We start from the raw sequence: 22,596 nt of genomic DNA on the forward strand, positions 1-22,596 counted from the left end.
TTCCCCCAGACAACTGATAAGATTCTTTTATCTTTATCTTAGGGAAATGGTTTATGTACACAGACATGGTGTAAATGTGAGGACGAACTCTTTTTCTGAAAATAAAACCTTACCTTCATGGTAGGACCGTATGTTTTTTTTCCCTTTTTTTTGTGTATGTGATGCCTATTCTATTTTGCCGTGTTTTTGATTTTTCCATGTTTCATTCTAGCACTTGCTCTGCACAACTACACCTACTTTATCAGTCTAACTTTCATGTTATTACTAATGCATTAAGTTGGTTTCTCCACCTATTGTACCCCAAAAAACTCGACCTATTGTATTCACCCTCAAAATTGTTTGATGATCCCCCCCACCATTATATAAGCAGGAATAGAAGACCTATATCTTTTTTCCTAACATCTGTTTCGAATATCAGCCTTCTCTTTCAGCTGTCAGGACTCAACCATGCATAGATTTCATTCTATTTTTTAATTTTTTTTTTTTTTTAATTCTTAATTTACGTCCAGATTTTCGAACATTATAGACAACATTTTGCCATCCCTATCGCTGGCATGCAGAGTCAATGTCCTGCAGACATAACAACGCTTACATCTTCATTGTCATCTACCAGCACAGTCTATACCTGTCTAAAACAACTGGAGCATCATATTTTATTCTGTAAAACAGATTGCCCATTATACAGTAAACACACATTACCGACGACAGATAGACTTTATAGAATTTTCCAGAACTATGTACATTTTAATTACATACGTTGTGTAGGAAAAATATATGTTGGTTGTGCTCGACAGATTCATTTTTTTTTTATTTATTTCTTTATTTGCATGTTTGCGTTTCTTTGCATTATGGAACCAGCATGACTTCTATCTGCGATATAATCATTATTGGTTAATTCTGTTTTCCTTTTTCATTGTTGCTCCCAGTTTATCTGCAATCAAATACGGTTATAAAAAAAATGGGAAAAAAAAAAAAATAGAATTGGGTGTATGTTACATGGGAAAGATGCCCAGTTCACAGGCTACATTGAGTTACGACATTGGGCTTTTATTAAATAGAGAATCGTATTTCCCAAATCGAATCAACCTCGAATGGTTTAGGGTTATGGATGTATATATACATTTTTTTTTGTAGTGCTTTACAAGTTATGCGTTGTTCCCCCTTGAAATCGCCATGCTGTCATTTGCATAAATGAAAAAAAAAATAAAAATAAAAAAAAATATATATATTAACTGTTTAAAATACAAGGACGTTCACTTCCAAACTAATTGAGGGGGAAAAAAAAACCATAAAAAAAACACCACGCATATTTATTAGCGGAACTAGAATGCTATGTTATAATTTACTTGACATCTCACATCTCAGTGGGTCAAAAACATCAGCTGTTGTCACTGACTGGGGGTCAGGCTGCATATTTAGCACAGTATAGTGATCATCACCAACACTGTAACAGGATGAGAAATGGGCAGAGTTGATGTTGTACTAAATATCCATCTATATCAAAAGCAAGAATAAAAATAAAAAAAAATAGTGCACATATATTGTGTGGGATAAGAGCTATAGAGAGGTCGGGATAGACGAAAATCATAAACAATTTAAAAAAATTGTAATGCGATATAGGTTACTGTCAAGTCTTTAAAAAGACCATGAAAATTAAAAAAAAAAAATAAAAAGAACAATAAAATAAGTGAATACAAGAAGCCAAGGAAATTGGGCGTCCTGTTGTTTGGAGCAGATGAAATAATCCTTTTATCTTGATCCCTTTGATATCTGCATCTTTCGATGTGTTTTGCTATTGTTTTTCCACATTATAAGAAAAAAAAAAAAAAAAAGGTACCAGTTCAATTACGAATAAGAGAATTGTCTGCACACTAAATAGGCCTGTTATATTTTCCCCTGTCAGCCCTTCAAAAGAGGGTGCCCATCTGTTAGCAGCACTTGTGTTTCCCATGTAATGAAGTGTGAAAATGTAAACTAGACAGAACTCCCTTCTTCCCCCCCCCCCCTTCTTCTCAAATTGTCAGTCAAAAAGAAAAAAGTTTTAGGGTTTCTGCATACTGATACAGTCTTGGAAAGGTAGCTGACCCGCAATGCAAATGCCCATCATGCTCCGTGTACAGACGTTGACCGTATTGCAAAAAAATGTATAGTAATAAATCGTCTCGCCTGCAATAAGTCGTATAGTTCCGGTGTGCCGGTAAATTTTCACAATTTTCATTTAGGCTTATGTATCTACCAGTACACCTTCTTGCAGATTTTGAAATATATGTAAATGCATGTAGGTATCCGTAATAGTTCATATTAGGGTCATATGTGATGGCGGATCTGAGGAGAAACTAAAAAACTTTGGTCTGTAAAAATTGTAACACTAAACACCACCTTAATCAACAAAAAGGTATAGTAAAAAAAATGGAGAAAAATGAGTTTTGGTGTCAAATAATTTACTACGTAGAATTGACGGGAAAAAAAATGAAATAATGGAAAAAAAAAATCCCTGCAAAATTGGGGGCGTTTTATTTGACGAAATTTATAGTCTGAGATATAATAAAAATGTAAATATTCATAACTTGTTAAAAATATTTACATGCAAAAATAATAAACAGTAACCCAATTTTAAAAAAGTTACCACGAATACAATATTAGTCATGGTTACTATAGAACAGGATTACAAATATGTTCACAAATCTTTTAGGCCTTTTACAAAAAATTTTTTTTTAATGAAAAACGGAAAAAAAAAATTAAGTTAATTTTTGACTCAAAGAGTCGTATTGGCCAGACCAATAACCGTGAACTGGTGATAACTTAGGTAACAAAAGAGTTAGATGGAAATAATAACAAACGGAATAGCGAATTATTACTATACTGGGATAAAAAAATAAAAACATAGGCTTACACCCAGGTGGTGCCTGGTGACATTAGGGAGCCCATCACTGGATTACATTAGTTCGAATGACACCTGTCTCATCTGTCATCTAGCCCCTGTGTCACAGATGCTGAAACAACAATTGACCAAGATGTAGAGGCTGATATGTTGGTCAACAGTGGTGCCACATCTCTATTATAAGAAGTCGGCCACAAGCTTGCATTTAATTGGTCTAACTTTATATATAGATAAAAAAAAAATATACAAAAATACACACCATAACACCTGGAAGGAAAATCCTTAGCAGTGGCACACAATACATTGCATAGCCAAACAAATTAGAAAAAATTCACTGCATTAACTTTGCTGTCAGAAGGTCAAAGCGAAGCAGTCGTGCATTTCAAGCTGAAATGCAATAACCCCTTCAGTACCATAGGTGCGTGCAATGCATAACATTTACTGTAAAACCAATTCATTAGTCTCACGTTGAAAACATTTGTCTTGGGGTCATGCATAGGGCACGTGACTGCCAATTCTCATTCACTGAGCTGGGGCTCTACCTGAGACTCCTTGATTGTATGCCTAAGCGAAGAGATCCATTAACAGCACCATTGCTGATATCAGATCAGTTTATGTTTTTGTTTTTTAATTTTAATAAATAAGGGTAAATGTTTTTATATCGGGCCCTTTGTTTCGTAAATATTTTTAGATAAAAAAAAATAAATAAATAGCAACTACACATATAGTCGCAAAGTAGCCAGAGCTGGTCCATGAGAACAAAAATGTGAGAATCGTTCCCTATGTTTAAAAAAGAAAGTTTTTAGTTCAGAATTAATAAAACTATTTGAAAAAAAAAATAAATCTTGGCTTGTGAATGTTTTATCCCAGCCTGGATACATTTGGACCAGATCTATTTTTGAGGCGAAAACTTTTTCAACTAGAATTACTTAATAATAATATTAGTTGGTTGGACTAGATTGTGGCGGGAATTCACAGGTACATGGAACTGGTGTGTGTGTGTAGGGGGGGGGGGGTCACAATTTCCCCCCTCTTTTTTGTTATTTCTTGTAAAAACATAGATGTAAGTTCTGGTCAATGTTAATTTTGCTGCAAAATTTTGGTTTAGTTCCCAAATGCCCCTAATACCTAAACCAATCGCTAGTAGTCATGTGATCAAGGGGATGAAACAGGATGTTGAAGGTGCCACATCCTGTTCTTTCTTTTCCAAAAACTTACAAAAAATAATTTTCTTCTATGGTTTTGGTTGCTTCAGACAGAAAAATTCAGTATTTTCAATGACACTGATGTGGCGTCCTTATGTTTTCTCAAAAGATATTCCTCTGGGGTTATGGTGATGGATTTTCTTAAAAAAAAAGAAAAAAGAAAGAAAGAAATGCATCTCTAGTTTTAAGTTTTAAATTTTTTATACTTTTGTCCTTGACACACAAGGATAACATATGTATTATAAAGATGTGAAGTCTATGAGCATTGGAGCCGACCAGATAAGAATGAATATTATTTTTACTGTTAATGACTGGTTAGGGCCATGCGGTGCGGTGAACATTCAAACCTCTTATGAAAAATGGTTAGTACATGACAAAAAGAAAATTTATGACTGCCATCTTATATATAGAAATGGTACAACTTGGCTGACCTTTCACCCAGCCATGACAATAATATACTGTGATGTAGACCATTCATTAGGTTCCGTAGTACATAGCGTTTTTTGTGTGAAAGTTTTTGAAAAATTTATTCTGTAGAGAAGAGATTTATTGTTTATTACAAATATACAAATATTTTTTTGGAGTGTGGGGCTTATTGATCTCTGCTTATGATGGAACTGGAAGCAATACCATTTGTTTTTATTTTGTATAATGTTTTATTATTATTATTATTATTATTATTATTATGTAGGTCAATAGTTTTTTTTTTTTTTTCCGTAACAAAAAGGTAACATTATGCAAAATTGTATCTGTATAGTAATTCTAAGAATCAGGCGCCTTACTGATAATGTCAGCTAACAAGTCATCGTAGAGCTTAGTGCAGAAACAGAAAAGATCAGTGTTATTTAGCAGTTTTGTTCCAGAGAGCGCAGCTGTGAAGAAAATGTGAAAACATGTCACTTTCTGTAATCTAACTGGCAATAACAGGGAATCTTTTTAAGATTACGACGTGAGAGGGGAAAAAAAAAAAAAAAGGAAGGAAGAAACGCTGAGAATAGTTTCTTCTCAGTCCCCTACTGATTTAATGGGTATTTGGTTGAATAAACTTTTTGGGTTTTTTTATCATTTATTTTTCAGGAAATATTTGCAAATAATTAACGAGTGTAATGTACTGTGTGTCCATTATTATCCATTTTCAATTCTATGAGGTAATATTCAGATAGAATATATAGAAACAACAGTCCAACACCATATGTTATAGGCAAACGTGATTAGGAAAAAGAATAAAACGATTGATGCAAATAGTAACAAATGAGAAGTTTTACGGTCTGATAATTGAATGAAAAAGTTATAATGGTTTGCGATATATTTATTAGTTAGAGCATGAATTTCTGACTAAAGGAAGACAGGCCCAGACCAATAAGCTGTCAGTCTAACAATGGATCTAGTGGCTTAAATTTTTGTACAAAATTTTAGGAAATATTTAGAATTTTTGGGTGTTTTTTATATAGTTTTGTGAAGCTAATGCAATTCCTTGTTATATCCCAGTTCAACTTTTAATTACATACATCCTATTTTGAGCAGGCTTCTCTGTCCGATTATTAGGTACTTTGGCCCCTAGGGCAACCTAATGTTGCCCAGTGTAGTGCCGGCAGTGCGCACTATCAGCAGTTTACATTGCTGATTTCATTCTAAGTATGATTGTGTATAAATACAGTTAGTTAGTTTGGTTTATCTGATAGCCTAGCGCGGAGAGAGAGGAGCCGAACAAACTGTTTTTCAGTAAATTCGCTGTTCATACACCTGATAAGATTGAAAGAGCTTTCGAAATGCTGATATGCTTTGAATAAGAAAAGAATAATCAGTTTTACTGGCACCGTCTTATCGGGAAGGCAGTTAAATGCCAATGCTTTTACATTACCAGAAGTGAATGTTTCAGACGCTGCTGGTCTTTTCTTGAAGTTAAAGAGTAATATCTTTTTGTGGAGGAGAATTATGAATGGTGGGATAGATTACCTGCACAATCTACAGCCAACCACAATCTATATAGAATAAAATTAAAACAATATGGTTACTGATATTGGGGTTCTCACCACCATGTTGGGTACCCATGACCGTGCCATGAGAGACAGGAAAAATTCTTTCATTTGACCTAATAAAAGGAAAAACTTTGAAGAAAAATTACTAAAAACCCAAATGCAAATAAAATTTGAACTTTCTTTAGATTCTATTAGAACTTGGGGAATCGCTATAGAATGAATTATATTGGGTTCTGTACTGGGTTTAAAATTTGCCGCTGCAAATATTAGGATTATTTTGACAACATTTTTTCATCTCCTCTTGGGTGGAGAAGGTTTTGGGGGATCAAAACAGATCAACATCAGATGGGTAAATGTTAAGAGTAAGGGACACCTACCAACCACTTACTCAACACCCACCCACCCCCTCCTTCCCGCTACCTTTATCTACATCCTCCCCCCCATGGTTGTAGCTAATGGACATGTGTCATTTTTCAACTTTTCTACCCATATACCAATGCCATTTGCAGTAGATTATGAATATATGGGGCTTACGGTAGACTTTGACTGGGCTTAACTCAACAAAAAGATTGCAAATCTTAAAGCATACTGCAGTGTGGCCAAGTATCCGCGTGGTGCATCCTTTGCTGGTGTGCTTATATTTCCGCTGAAGCCTACTTTGCTGCAGTGCAGATTTACCAGCTCAGCTGATTGCATTACGTGTTACCCAGTGCCCACTCCATCCCATATGCAGCATTAGCGACTCGGTGAATTATTGCAGAAGGAGCAAGGAAGTTGTACGTCTAAAATAGAACCATGTTAAGCGCAGTCATGGTGTGACTAGTAGTCTTCTTGCTGCAAGGGGGGGTAACTAATATGGTACCTTTATTAGTACACTATATTATATTATGCTCAAGGTGACTTAAGGTCCTTAGATGGTAGAAACTAATTTTTAGGCTTCAGTTCTTTTTTTTTTAACTCTTTAACTAGATTTTCTGACACAAATCGGGATTTTCACTCATGACAGCCACGCTTCCCAAAATACTGCAAAGTCTCGACGCAACTATTGAATTCCTAATATTTAATCCGCATGATCTCCATTGTGTTTGATTCGTTTAGACTTGGCTTAACATAGTGATTGTGCTGAGACGCGTTTAGGTTCACTAGCATATACTTATAATTTACACCCAAGACAGGATGATTAATGTCTTCATTATAGCTGGAGGCAGAACTGGAGGGGTTAACAAATTTTGAGAGTTTCTTAACTCATATGGCTGTTTGTATTCCCTTTTCCCTTACTTACTCTTTGTCTCCGTTCCTCTCTGTCGCATTTCTCATTTTTCTTCATTTTATGCTTGGAAGTGGCTGTTGCATTCTGATTTGATAAATGATAGTGTAAAAAGTGTTTTGATTGATTTTGGATTAGTATTGATTGCTCTTGATTAGATCACTGACACCCTGTGATCAATAAGATTCGATAAGACACTGTGCCTCTCTTCTATCCCTCACAGCCGGCCAGAGGGAATACAAGAAAACTGAATGGTCAAGGATGATAAATTGACCAAATGCCTATCTTCAGAAATCCTTTACTTTTAAGTGTATGGATCTTTTAAGAATCCAACATTTTGTCTGTAACGGTTGGAAACTACAGACCATTTAATAACGTAAAGCATGACTTCGATGGTTTCCGCTTACTTGCCTATCCTGCTCAAACACAAAATCTTGGCTAAAAAGGAGACTATTTTGAGGTTGTATTTTCAAATTTATGACCAACACAACCTTCATTTGAGGCAAATATGGACTCTCGTAAAAATTACGCTTTATAAACCTAACGTAAAGAGCCAGATTTAGTCGTAATAATAAGTGTATCGTGAAGCCATGCAGTATCTTTATGGATGATCCATGGTTGTAGACAAACCCAGCCACACCGACCCCATCACGTTGGACTAAGAGAGTCCGTTAAATTGAATTCATTACTTTCTTTTAACTCTTATGCTCTTCTATCATAAATGATATCTATCGAGAAGACCACCCTAACCTTACTTATGTAGAAGCAGGTAATCTACTGGAAGTCCAAGACCCAACTCGAAACTTGAAACATTTCCTAGCACTGATTTTGACTCTAGCGTTGACTCTAGCTACATTTAACCAGGTTGGAATTCAAAGCAGTAAGTTGAGCTTTTCCAGTCCACTCCCGATTTGCCCCTCTGCTCATAATTTGTTTTTCATGCGCCTAGTTTGGAGATGATTAATCCAACTTTATTAGTACAGCCGGGACAAGTTCTACGTGGTGGTGAATATTATGAATTTGTCCTCCCGACTAAACCTGACCATTTTAACTCTTTGAAAACCAGATAGATTAGTTTGAGATAGTGTTGGCTCTTAAGATGTTAAAGCAATGCCATACATATATTCATAGGGCTACATCTACTACTGGTATCCTCCACCATGGGATATGTAGAATTAAGTTTTTTTTTTTATATATATTTTGTGTACGTGTTTTTTCTTTTCTTTCTTTTTTTTTTCTAAAACTTTCATTTTTATTTGGTTTTTATATTAAAATAAATTCTGCTTTCAGAGGTTTTTTCAATTGCTTTTGGTTTGATAGAAACATTGATAGATAGATAGATAGATAGATAGATAGATAGATAGATAGATAGATAGATAGAAGATAGATACGGGATCAATAGATAGATAGATTGATTGGAGATCAATAGAGAGATAGAGAGATAGATATGACTATTTCACTAGGTGTCTGGAATGACTCCCCATCTCTTTGGAGGGCATTAACCTTTTAGCCACTGACTCTAATAGTCTGTGTGTGGAGGAATTGTTAAAGCGGAACTATATTTTCTACAAAACACAATAAAAATGGTTGGTTTGTTAAAAAAGATGCTAAGCCTGGAATCCACAATGACAAGATTTATGGTGCATTCCTTTCAATAACACCCACTCCATGTCAACCCATTGAAGGGCTTGACTACCTCCTACAGCGGAATCTCAGACACCTTCATCCACCGATCATTTACAATACCTTTCTATGGTGCTTTGTTTTGTAAAACCACATAGACCAGAAAGCCGAATCTAGTCTGCTTCACTCCATCAACACCATAGATTGTCTAGCGTATACACTATATATGGATTGTGCATTATAATTTAGCATTTTTCTACAATCCAATGTACAATTAATAATTTATCCTTCTTTACTGACTTAATGCGAAGTATCTATATACGGGTAATGAAATTGTTTTATAACTTCTTTATATGAGAATTAAGGTAACTCACCTATTCTGTAGCCGTAGTGGTGCTACCATCGCGCTACGGTCCAGTGTGACAAGTACCAAACTATGCTCTGCTGCATGTGTATATAGTATAGGATGTTTTTTCAGCTATTGTGTTAAAATACTTTTTATATATATATATATATATATATATATATATATATATATATATATATTTTGCTGTTGTTTTATGCCCTTGACATACTCAGGCAAGTACTGCCACTAGGCGGCACTAACCGGTAGACCGTCAGTGATTAGAAAGATTGGACTATAAGCTGTCTAATCCTTTGTTGCCCCCATGTCAGACACTTTTCTTCCTGCTCATAGGCCTAGTTAGGCTTTCCCTTACCAGGTTCATACACTAACTTTAGTTTCTACTTCCTGTATTTGGCAAGGACAATGGGATTTGTTGGCACATCTCATGACCCTCACACTAAAACCTCCGCCATAGCTATTGCCCTCTTCTTGTCTCATTAAAAGTTATATACATTAAGTGTCCCTGTCATAGAGATGTGAAAAATTTGTGATCAGGGGCTGAGACCCCCCCCCCCCACACACACACACACACACTCACACTCACACACCAGGAGAGCAAACAGGGAGAAGGTCAGGGTAGCCCGTTTCCCTCCCTAGCTAGCAGCAATCCCCATCTGGCTTTTCTGGACGGCCCCATTACAAGTCTATACAACCGTCCAGAGAAGTTTGAGGGAGATTACTGGAAGCCAGGAAGTGAATTGCACTACTGTGTTCATCCGCACTGAGACCCTGACTAATCAGAACATTTGACACACCAACTTTTCATGTGTTCTTAATAATGAGAAGAGGAATATGCAGCTGCCAGACTCCTTTGGCTGCTGCTTATCTCTCTGAGAACATAAGTGTTAGGCACTTGAAATCCAACATGGCCGACCCCATGTCTTTCCCTGACATCATTTGTTAGGAAAGAGTCACCATACGTAAAGTTGACTTACTATTGACTAAAGTGTACGGGGACCTGTCTGACCCAAATTGTCATTTTACGGAGGCACTAAGCTGTTTAATGTGTTAAGTGTCTCATGTCTATAGAACAGGAAAATGTCAAAAGCTGCAAACGATCCTGGGTGGATCATTGAGTCCATTCCCATTATCTCCATTATATTTGTATATCTATGTAGCTTCCCAGCGCTTTATGGAGCACAAGCCTTCTGCAGACAGCTAGCCGGCAGCAGGTGTGAACTACATAAAACAGGATTAAGAGAGCAGCAGAGTGTACACTAAAAACAGAAACCACACACCCCTTACGCCCCATCTTCAAAGACACAGGAGTCAGAAGTCAGTGCCGTCCGGCATACCCTGTTTACTAAACAGTGCTCGGCCCTCACCGCAGCTGCGGGGACTTAACCCTTCACTCATAGGGTTAAAACTAAGGGGGGAGGCAGGGTCTGCCCATCAAGGGAAGGTGATAGTGTACATCTACTTCATATAGAGGAGGAAGACTTGTGATTTACTAACCAAACTCAAAAAAACAATGGGGGAGATTTATCAAACTGGTGTAAAATCGAATTGGCTCAGTTGCCCCTAGCAACCAATCAGATTCCACCTTTCATTCCTCACAGACTCTTTTAAAAATGAAAGGTGGAATCTGATTGGTTGCTAGCGGCAACTGAGCCAGTTTCACTTTACACCATGTTGGATAAATCTCCCCCAAAGTATCTGCCAAATTTTGCTGTTAGTTTAGTTTTCCACAGTGTTTTTCTGCTGAAAAATGTTTAGGTGCTTTATGGTTCTTACTGCTATATAGGATGCACTTTATACATGCAGTAGATTTCTGAAAAACCGGCTCCGTTGCCCATAGCAACTAATCGCAGCTTTCGTTTTTCATGAGCAGTATAGAAAGCGAAAGCTGAGCTCTGATTGGTTGCTATGGGCAGCAAAGACCGTAGGAGTGATTTACAAAGCTGTCCCTTTTCCCCTTAGCAACCAATCACATTGCAGCTTTTGTTTCTACAGGGCAGAATATGAAATGAAAGCTGCGATGTGATTGGTTGCTATGGGTAACAAGGGCCGTAGGAGAGATTTATGAAGCTGTCCCTTTTCCCCATAGCAACCAATCACAGCGAAGCTTTAGTTTTTACAGGGCAAAGTATGAAATGAAAGCTGCACTGTGATTGGTTGCTATGGGCAACCAAAAACGTAAGGGTGATATATGCAGCTATTTCTTTTCCCCCTAACAACCAATCACAGTACAGCTTTCATTTTGCATTCTGCCCTGTAAAAATTAAAGCTGCGCTTTGATTGGTTGTTTGACAGTCTTTTCTTCAGACTTTAATCTAACAGTTCTCTGGTGTTTTTCTACACAGTCTTCTCTAAAGAGTTTTTTTTAAAAATGACAGGAAAAAAGTATATACAAAATAACACTAAATAAAATTTAATTTCATCATTGTCAGCCATACATTCCTGCTTACACGGGAAGACATATGGTGCGACTAGGGAAAACACAACTTGTTTGCGCCATAATACAGGCCGATTACCATCCACCTGCCGATAATCGGGCTGGGTAAATAAGCTTTATGGCCGGTTGCACACAGGCACAATACGGTTGCGTTTTTGTGAACATTTCACGACTGTGGGTCTGATGACCCAAAGTGACACCATGACAGTCATCTATAACGCCATCAGTTTGAGTCTCTGGATCGGCAGCCATAACATGGTTTTAAACATATGACCATTTTACATTCTTGTTAAAATTGGCCCAAATAAAAAAAGGCCACCAAAAACAGCCTAGAAATTCCCCTAAATGCCCATAGCTTTAACAAAATTTTTGTTTTATTTGAAAGAAAAAACAACAACACTATAAATTATAGGCATTATTGGTGCCAATTTTCGTATACAGAAGCCCATAGGGGAAAAAACACCTGAAAATAAAGTTTTTGTAGTTAACATCTAACTGTAACATTTTTGACTCACAAATTAACAAAAGAAAAAAAAAATTAAAAAAGTGGGCAAAAATATGCCGTACCATAGGCCGTAACATGGACGCATTATGGCTGAAAATCCAACCCAAACTAACAGCTGTCAGTTTGGGTCGAGCCGAGACTTGACGCTATCATATGGACACTGAACTGCATCCATATTACGATACCGTGAATCCGGTCATACCGAGACTTTTTACTTCTATATTATAGCGCTCCACATTTTTTATTACGTTATTGATCAGTGACATAACTGGTTGCTTGTTACATCTTGGCAGAGAACACGACAATAATAAACATTTACTTCTAGGAGAGGAGTTATTTTTGGGTCTTGGGAACATCCTCAAAAACAATCCGTTTTGCTTACGGTATCACTTACCAAGGGCAGGGGATTTGATCATTGTGATGACCTCAGACAATTTCAATCGGCGTAGGTTAACCCCTTAATATAGCAGGTGTAGAGGAGGTACCCGCGGTGGGTGTAGCTGTCAGTGATGTTACATGAGTGATGTCATCTTGGCTAACAGGGTCACAAGTGCATCTGTCACTGGGTTACCAAAGAGCAGCTAAATAAAGACTCAACCAAATCCTAAACATAGTAACAACTCTTAAAAAGCAGTCACAATACCAACCAGTGCGTCCAAATTGAATGTTTTTGTTTTCTGTTGGAATTTTTTTTATTTTGTTTGAACAGTTAAAATTTCAAAAATATTATTTAGAAGTTGATAGTTGTTTGTTTTTCTTCTGAAGGTGGAATTTTTTTTTTCTGTATTTTAAGAATACTACTATACACAGTACCTTGATAGACAGAGAATATTTTTGCTTTGTCCTTAAAGTGGATTTTTTTAGTAGTTGTTAAAAAACTTTATCTATCTTGATGAGGCGGAGTGGATGTGACGTGTACATATAAACTGTTTACCTATCCCTTGTGTACTAGTACACAGATGAGGCGAGGGAGGTTTTTGAAGCTGAACAAAAGTGGTTGTTTTTTGTTTTTTTTAACCCTTTCATGTGTTAAAATGTTGAGATCAGTCAGCAGCCAATGGGGTTTATTCTGTTTGTCATGGCAGAGGGAGGACAAGAGAGCACAGAATGAATCTTCTCTTTCTTAGTTTTCAGAGTGTACAGATCAAATATTGGAGAATATAGGAAAATAAAATAAAGAGCGTTTCGTTGGATCCCTAATTTTAAAACAAGATGACTTCCAGGGATTTTCCTAACTTGTCTCAGCCGTGGATGAAGTAAGACTTTTTTTTTTCTATTTATCTACACAACTGTGCATACACGCTGCACATTGATCTCAGAGACGCACATATGTATATACATGATGATCATGGAAGCTTTTTGTAATTTTTTATTTATTGTTTTTTTTTTTTTTACTATGTGATATAGACACTGTGTCGCAACTGTCATAAATTAGTGAAGGAGAATAGTGTTTTGCGCCACATTTTCCATACTCCATGCTCCATCTTTATGACTTGGGTGCAATTTGTCAACTATAGTTTTCTTATATTTTCAACTGATTTTTTAGTGACCATTTTTTTTAAAGTCATTGTCATTTCTATAAATCTATCTATCTATCTATCTATCTATCTATCTATTTCCTATCTATCTATCTATCTATCTATCTATCTATCTATCTCCTATCTATCTATCTATCTATCTATCTATCTATCTATCTATTATCTATCTATCTCCTATCTATCTCCTATCTATCTATCTCCTATCTATCTATCTATCTATCTATCTATCTATCTATCTATCTATCTATCTTTCTCCTATCTATCTATTTATCTATCTATCTATCTATCTATCTGCTATCTATTTATCTATCTATCTATCTATCTATCTATCTATCTATCTATCTATTAATCAATGTCATATCAAATTCAAATAAGATTAATTGTCAGGACCAATTACATGTTAGCATTGCCACAGCAAGTAGGGAATTATTGGGTTGGGATGAGGAATGGGACACAGGGTGGGGTAGAAGTCCATGACATATCACGCTCCTCTCAGTCTATGGCAGGCACTAACATATTGTGCCACTAGAGCTACTGTATTATCTTCTTCCCACAGCAGGATGGGCAATCTATCTATCTATCTATCTATCTATCTATCTATCTATCTATCTCCTATCTATCTCTCTATGTATCTATCTTTCTATCTATCTATTATCTATCTATCTATCTATCTATCTATCTATCTATCTATCTATCTATTATCTATCTATCTATCTATCTCCTATCTATCTCTCTATGTATCTATCTTTCTATCTATCTATTATCTATCTATCTATCTATCTATCTATCTATCTATCTATTATCTATCTATCTATCTATCTATCTATCTATCTATAGTCTATCTATCTATCTATCTATCTATCTATCTATCTATCTCCTATCTATCTCCTATCTATCTATCTATCTATCTATCTATCTATCTATCTATCTCCTATCTATCTATCTATCTATCTATCTATCTATCTATCTATCTATATTCTATCTATCCATCTATCTTCTATCTATCTATCTATCTATCTATCTATCTATCTATCTATCTATCTCCTATCTATCTATCTATCTATCTATCTATCTATCTATCTCCTATCTATCTATCTATCTATCTATCTATCTATCTATCTATCTCCTATCTATCTATCTATCTCCTATCTTTCTATCTATCTTTCTATCTATCTATCTATCTATCTATCTATCTATCTCATCTCTCTTTCTCTCTCTCTCTCTCTTTCTCTCTCTCTCTCTCTCTCTCTCTCTCTCTCTCTCTTCCACTAGTCACCAGACAGTAAAATCAGCTTATTGCTCACAGATTTCGCCTGAATATCCCACATCCCAGCCGGATACAACACAGACTGGTCATGTGACATCCTAAATGGATCCTGTGGTCTAGGGCCTGTGAAATTACTGCTCACGGCATAGCGCAAAGAAAGAAATTACCTCCCTCCAAACTCATATTCTTATCGGCAATAATTCTGATTTTAATGGCACACGTGGGAAAATAATTGGAGTTGAGTGTTTAACTTCAGCATCATTACAGCAAGTGTTACAGGAAATCTGCTAGATGCCCAGTACAGGAGGAGTCAGGGATCAGTGTCCTCCTCGACCCAAAAGTCACCTAATACCCCGGACCCCCACCCAGCTCCATTCTCTACATCACACTGCTATGGCCTAATATGTAATACCCAGTGTGTAATACAGTGTAACATGTAGCTGTATGGACACAACATCAGAATTAAAATTACATTGAAGAATTACTGCTCTATGTCATACCCAACTAAATGCTTTAGAATCAAAACCTGCAATTCTCCTATGTTAGATAAGTCCTGGCCATATGATGATCACAGGATCGCCAGCAATCACTAAACAAGTGTTCAGTTTATCTGCAGTGCCACCAGTGGAGAAAAGAGGCATTACACAGTGTCCATAGAAATCAATGGCCTTTTCATGTAATGTGTTGGAGTGTTGGGTCCTCCAGAGAGAGTCAGGCTTTATTGCTACTATGATTGAGTAATAATACAGGAGGGTTCAGATTATACAATCCTTTCTGATAACTAAAGCTTCAATTTCAAGCTGAGTTTTCTAAGGAAGCCCCTTTAATACCCTGGGTAATACGATTTCTTTAATTCTTCTGATGAAGCATTACATGATTACTTACTACCAACCATTTGGCCACTAGAGGTGCTGTTTCTAAAAATCGAACCACTACATATGTAATACTTCTAATTATTTCGAATAACCATTTGGCCACTAGAGGCGCCTTTTCTAAACATCAAACTACTGCATAAGTATTTCTTATAAATTTTTAATATACCCATTTGGCCACTAGAGGCGCCGTTTCTTAACATCAAACTACTGCATAAGTATTTCTTATAAATTTTTAATATACCCATTTGGCCACTAGAGGCGCCGTTTCTTAACATCAAACTACTGCATAAGTATTTCTTATAAATTTTTAATATACCCATTTGCCCACTAGAGGCACTGTTTCTAAAAATCAAACCACAACATATGTAATACTTCTAATTATTTGAAATAACCATTTGGCCACTAGAGGCGCAGTTTCTAAAAATCAAACCACTCCATAAGTACTTCTGATTATTTAGTTTAACCATTTGGCCACTAGAGGCGCTGTTTTTTTTTTGTTTTTTTTTATAGTAGCTCTTCCGATTATTTAATTTAACCACATGGCCACCAGAGGCGCTATATGTTAAATTAGCCTACGGCATAAACGCAATATTGATTGTTTAACTGATGGAGTGAAGGCATAACCCAACTTTCTACTAATAGGATAGAATCAGAGGGATGGGATTTTCTTTATAAAATGGATTATGTCGCTAACACCTGAAAAATAGTCATTTACTTACTTTTTGTCTCTGTCACCTTGTAGTTTATTTTGATGTTTTTGTTTTTTTAATAAATTAACTTTAAAGTGTAGTCTATGATATCAGTGTCTCTCCGGCAGGATTCATGTTAGCGGTGTTCTGTCATCCATAGTGCTGTCTTTGTGCTATACATTTCTGTGCCCACATGCTGCTCTCCTGCTACAGTGACAAGAGTATATACCTGGAAGACAGGCCCCTCCAAGCTGAGGCAGCTAGCGTCAGACAGGGCGCTCTGCCATCTGTCCCACCTGCTGCATTCATGTGTCCATCTGGTATCTGCAATAGCTCATTGCAGACTTCAACACAAGAGCACTTGGTCTGGAAACACAGGCAGCGTGAATTATTTAGGTTGCTGTGTAAATACAAAAGAGGGGAGAGGCAGGGGCGAAGAATGAGGAAAGAGCAGAGGAGCCGCTGTATATATGTATACAGGGGGATAGAGGAAAATTACAGGGAAAAAGTACCAGAACAGGTTCTTGGAGGCCACCATGATATAGATCTATTAACCCTTTGCATGAAATAGCCTAAAATAATGAGATGGGGCTTAGTATGATATACAATCCAGGTAACATTATATGGACTCTCTAAGTCAAATATTATGTAATGACCATTGCGGTGAACACTAAATCTAGGTTCTGCTCAGTGCTGTGTCACATTTATACTCATTGTATTGGACTCATATATTATGTCATACTCACTGCAGTGCACTCTCCAAGTCATATACTATATTAAGTACAGTGGACTCGCTAAGTCAAATCATATGCATATTGCTGCAAATAATAAATTTATGTTATGTTGACTGCAGTGCTTCTATGAAGTCACCTTTATACTCATTCTATTGGACTCGCTAAGTTATATGTTATGGACTCTCTTAGTCATATATTATGCTATACATACTGTATTGCCGACTCCTAGTCAAGTTGTATTTACTGGATTTATTAGTCCAAATAATATGTGATGCTAATTGCTGAATCTATACAGTGGATTCTCTTAGTGATGGATTATGCTATACTTACTGTAGTGGACACTCCCAGTCAAGTTGGATTTATTGTAGTCATTCGTCCAAATATTATGTAATGCACATTGCAGAATCTATGTTATTCTTCCTGCAGTGGACTCTCTGTAGACATATTGTATTGGACATATTGGTTATATTATGGTACACTTAATGCAGTGCACTCTGTAAACCAAGTCATATTTACTGCGATGGACTCATTAAGCAAATTATTATGCGATAATCTTTGCAGTGATCACCAAGTCCATGTTTTGGACTCTCTGAAGTCACATTTATCATTGTGTTTGAGCCACAAGAGTCATATATTATATTTTGATGACTATAGTCGTCTCCCAGTTATACATTATGATTTCTTTTACTCTAAGGCATGCATTATGTTATACTCACTGTATTGGACTCTCTAACGCTAAGAAATGTGCACTTTTTTGTTTAGAAAATGTTTAACAAAAATGTCTTGCACCATAAGGTGTACGTTTACTGCAATGCACTCTCTAAGTCATACCTTTTGTTGCATTCACTGCAATGGACTCTCTGAGCCAATACCTTATGTTGTGTTCACTATAATAAACGCTGTAAGTCTTACCTTATGTTGTGTCCATAACAATGGACTCTCTAAGTCATAACTTATGTTGCCTTCACTGCAATGGACTCTCTAAGCCACACTTTATGTTACAGTATGTTCACTACAATGGACTCTCTAAGTCATATCTTATGTTGTGTCCTTTAGTCATAACCTATGTTGCCTTTACTGCAATGGACTCTCCAAGCCACACTTTATGTTGTGTTCACTGCAGTGGACTCTCTAAGTCTTAACTTATGTTGTGTCCATTATTTATAACCTATGTTGTTTTCAGTGCAATGGACTCTCTAAGCCACACTTTATGTTGTGTTCATTACAGTGGACTCTCTAAGTCATATACAATACTCGTTGCAATAGATTTTCCACAGCAAAGCAACGTGAGCTCAATGGAAAGTCTGTACACCTCCCCCCATGTGTAATGAATACTGTTTTTATAGTAGCTACGGTATATTTTATATTAACATACTGTATATGAGTATAGTGTCTGTAGTTGATTCTAACCTGTTGTCACTGGAGCATTGTTGTCTCCTTTACGTGGCAGAAGGCCCAGTGCCCAATCCAAGCGTCAGGGCACACATGCAACTTTAGCATCTACCGACGCTACTTTCACCGCACTCTCTTGAAGGACTGTAAAAGTGACCCCAACGGCGATTCATTGCCTCAAACTCGTTTAACTAGAAAGAATTGGCAGTGTCAACCCCAAATTTACAATGACAAGTAAAAGTCTGAGAGTGCTAAGGGATTTCCTAAAGCAAGCTGTGATTAAGAGTCGTATAAATAGTCCATGTACGAGGCAGCCACCAATACCGCGGCGCAGCGCAACGAATAATACAGAATCATTATCTTTTTAATGATAGTTTTTCATTAACCTTCAACTTGGGCACATTAAGTTAAGCCTAATCCTATTTGTTTTGGTCATTGGCAGACAGACAAATAACACATTACAGAACGCCAGCCGGATTCCTTCTCTCGTCTATGGAGTCGGAGAACCATTGATAATGACATTATTCTGCATATTTCATTAAACAAAAGTCACTACTGGTCTGAAAGAAACCCACAAAACCACAGAGGCTCAAAAGACAAACCCTCAACATACAGCGGGCGTAAATCATATCACATAGCACATTCTGGGTTTAACTCGGCAGCCATTCAGACCCGGATGATCCACTTACTTGGACAGACCGCCACCATTCATTATGGGGAGAACTAGTCTTGTGGTATTGTAAATATGCAGCCGTATACAATCCCGGATTAATATTTCATATGACTGCATCATGTAGTGAAGCCAAGTGCAATCTTATGGGAAGTGTACAAGGGCAAGATACACACAGGGAGACACAAAAAGTGGGGTAACAGTTCTGTATTTTTTCTTTTTTTTGTATGGATAAGTGATAGATAGATAGATAGATAGATAGATAGATAGGAGATAGATAGATAGGAGATAGGAGATAGATAGATAGATAGATAGATAGATAGATAGATAGATAGATAGATAGATAGGAGATAGATAGATAGATAGATAGATAGATAGATAGATAGATAGATAGTATATAGATAGATAGATAGATAGATAGATAGATAGATAGGAGATAGATAGATAGATAGATAGATAGATAGATAGATAGGAGATAGATAGATAGATAGATAGAAGATAGATAGATAGATAGATAGATAGATATGAGATAGATAGATAGATAGATAGATAGATAGATAGATAGATAGATAGGAGACAGATAGATAGATAGATAGATAGATAGATAGATAGATAGGAGATAGAATAGATAGATAGATAGATAGATAGATAGATAGATAATAGATAGATAATAGATAGATAGATAGATAGATAGATAGATAGATAGATAGATAGATAGATAGATAATAGATAGGAGATAGATAGATAGATAGGAGATAGATAGATAGATAGATAGATAGATAGATAGATGATCTCGGTATTAGTATTATCATACATAATATCTTGTCAGACATTAAACTCAATGTAAACTTTGGTTGCATACACTATGCAGGTCGGCACATTGTCTCCATTCCTTACAGTTTCAGCTTTCTTTGTGTAGTCACTTGATTGAGATTTTTGGATTTTTTCATTGCTGCAATGCAGTATCTGTTCCTTTAGAAAAAAAAAAATGTAATTTTTGCAGAATGGCATCTGTGCATAAATACTCTGGAGAAATAAGCACATGCATTTATGTAAATCAGCCGTGCATGCTGGCAGGCTGAGCCTTTTCTATCATTTAACTTTACAACTCGAGTAAAATGAGAAGACATGGATGCAACCAATGGCGGTGATCGAGCAGGGTGTATATCTGCATGCATGATGTCCTGTTCTTCTGTTGTAGTGAGGCGTATGAGGAAAGGAGATCGAGCTATATACATACAATACAGAGATCAATCCCCTTTTACACGGCTAAGTTTCTCTGAAATGTGGAATTTTCTGTAACGGGAATCTCTGAGCAGCGTCAAAGGGGTTAAAGCACTACATAGTCGGGAAATCAATGTATGATGACGAGATGTCAAAGTCTGTGATCGGTCCAGGTCTGAACGATAATGAGAATGAGCCAAGAGAAGTCCATGCTGTGACTCACCACTCCGGGCTCCATAGACTTACATTAGGAGCCAGGCTCATCACATGACGCAGGGTCGGGGGAGGACCACCTTGAGCCATGGTCTTCTCCCGATCAGTCAGGATGTGAACACTCAGACCGGGACCGAGCAAAAGTTTTGACATGTCTCTCTAACATGTCAAAAATTTTTGACACTTAAGGGTAACTTCACACGTACCGTATCGCAGAGGATTTTCTGCAGCAGATCCGCAGCAGATTTGACTAAATGAATGAACACAGCAATAAAATCAATACTGCCATGTCTGCTGCGGATCTGCCGCTGATTGGATGGTGCAGATTTGATGCTGTGTTCATTCATTTAGTCAAAGCTGCTTCGGATACGGTACGTGTGAAGCTACCCGATCCGCAGCAGATTTGATGGTGCAGATTCAAAGCAAAGCAAACCTACGCCATCAAATCTGCTGCCAATCTGCTGCAGATCCTGTACATGTGAACGCATTCTTAGGGTACTTTCTCACTTACCAGATCTGCAGCGTATTTTCTGCTGCGGATCCGCAGCAGATTTCATTTAAATAACTGAACACAGCATCAAATCTGCACCCTCAAATCTGCTGCAGATCTGCTGCTTATACGGTGTGTGTGTTTGTACCCTTAGGGTGAGTTCACACGTACAGGATCTGCTGCAGATTTGATGGCGCAGATTTGTAGTTGCAGATTCAAAGCAAATCCAATTTGGGCCATGAAATCTGCTGCAGATCTGCTGTGGGTGCGTTCACACGTACAGGATCTGCAGCAGATCTGCGGCAGATTTGATGGCACTGATTTGAAGTCGCAGATTCAAAGCAATCAAATTTGGGCCATCAAATCTGCTGCGGATCCTGTATGTGTGAACGCACCCTTAGGCTATGTTCACACAACCTATATTTTCGTTGTACAACGGCCGTGATTATTACAAAAATATACGTGCCTTTGCTGCCTATGGGATCCCGGCCAGAGCGTATATACATAGTATACGTTCCGGCCGGGACCCCTTGCGGCGCCGCAAACAAGTGACATGTCAGTTATCTGCGGCGGCAGAAACCCATGTCAGTGCACACTATAAAGCGTACGTATTCCCTTACCCTGCAGCACCTCCGAAGGGCAGTATCACTTTAAGTTCTCCAGATACGCTCTTTGAAGTCATTCTTTGGTGCAGTCCACATGATAGCATCCCAAGTTAAAGGGGTTTTCCATTTAAGAAATTGGAAACTTTGAAATATTATTATGGCCAAGAGATGAGTATTCTGAACAATAAGTGTCTCCTGGTCTGAGGATCTGTCCTTCCCTTCACAGAAAATTCATTGGTTTCAATGTGCACTGTGCAATTCTTCATCTGCCCTGTGGTGGCGCTGCTGGGAGATTCAACACTTACTGCCAGGTTTAAACATTCAGGGTCATATTAGATGACGTATTAGATCACTGCAGTAAACAAGCGCCAATCTGCTGCCCATCGTGATTATCATGCAGCAAGGGCCATATATATATATATACATTTAGCGATGTCTGTGCAGCCCTTGCTGTACATAGTAAGTAATAAACTGTCTACATTTCCTCTGCATGCTCCCCGCTGTCTTCCTGGCTTCTCTGCATTCCCTGCAGCCATCGGTACAACAACAGAGACTCAGCCAATCACTGGCTCCGGCAGTCCCGTCCTGGACTATTACATGTAGCGGTGCGCGCCCCACAGCCAATGATTTTAGGTCAG

The 22,596-nt window shown here is 37.3% G+C and overlaps 1 protein-coding gene across 10 annotated transcripts in view; it reads left to right on the plus strand.

The window, feature by feature from the left end:
- The window catches only part of ESRRG (estrogen related receptor gamma), a 608,539-nt gene that overhangs the window by 422,771 nt on the left and 163,172 nt on the right, over nt 1–22,596 (plus strand). For 4 of the 10 annotated variants that reach the window (XM_069954516.1, XM_069954515.1, XM_069954519.1 and 1 more), the window contains one exon: nt 43–120. The exons of 2 other annotated variants lie outside the window; for them this stretch is intronic. In XM_069954516.1, the coding sequence (XP_069810617.1) occupies nt 47–120 (74 nt within the window). In that variant the 5' untranslated portion in view covers nt 43–46. Of the gene's footprint in view, nt 1–42; nt 121–11,482; nt 11,498–13,388; nt 13,518–22,596 lie in introns of those variants that run through there. 4 more of the 10 variants (XM_069954522.1, XM_069954524.1, XM_069954523.1 and 1 more) reach the window with 3 other exon arrangements.

This window comes from Dendropsophus ebraccatus, chromosome 15 (genome assembly GCF_027789765.1).
Source record: "Dendropsophus ebraccatus isolate aDenEbr1 chromosome 15, aDenEbr1.pat, whole genome shotgun sequence".
In the NCBI taxonomy this organism is placed as follows: domain Eukaryota; kingdom Metazoa; phylum Chordata; class Amphibia; order Anura; family Hylidae; genus Dendropsophus; species Dendropsophus ebraccatus.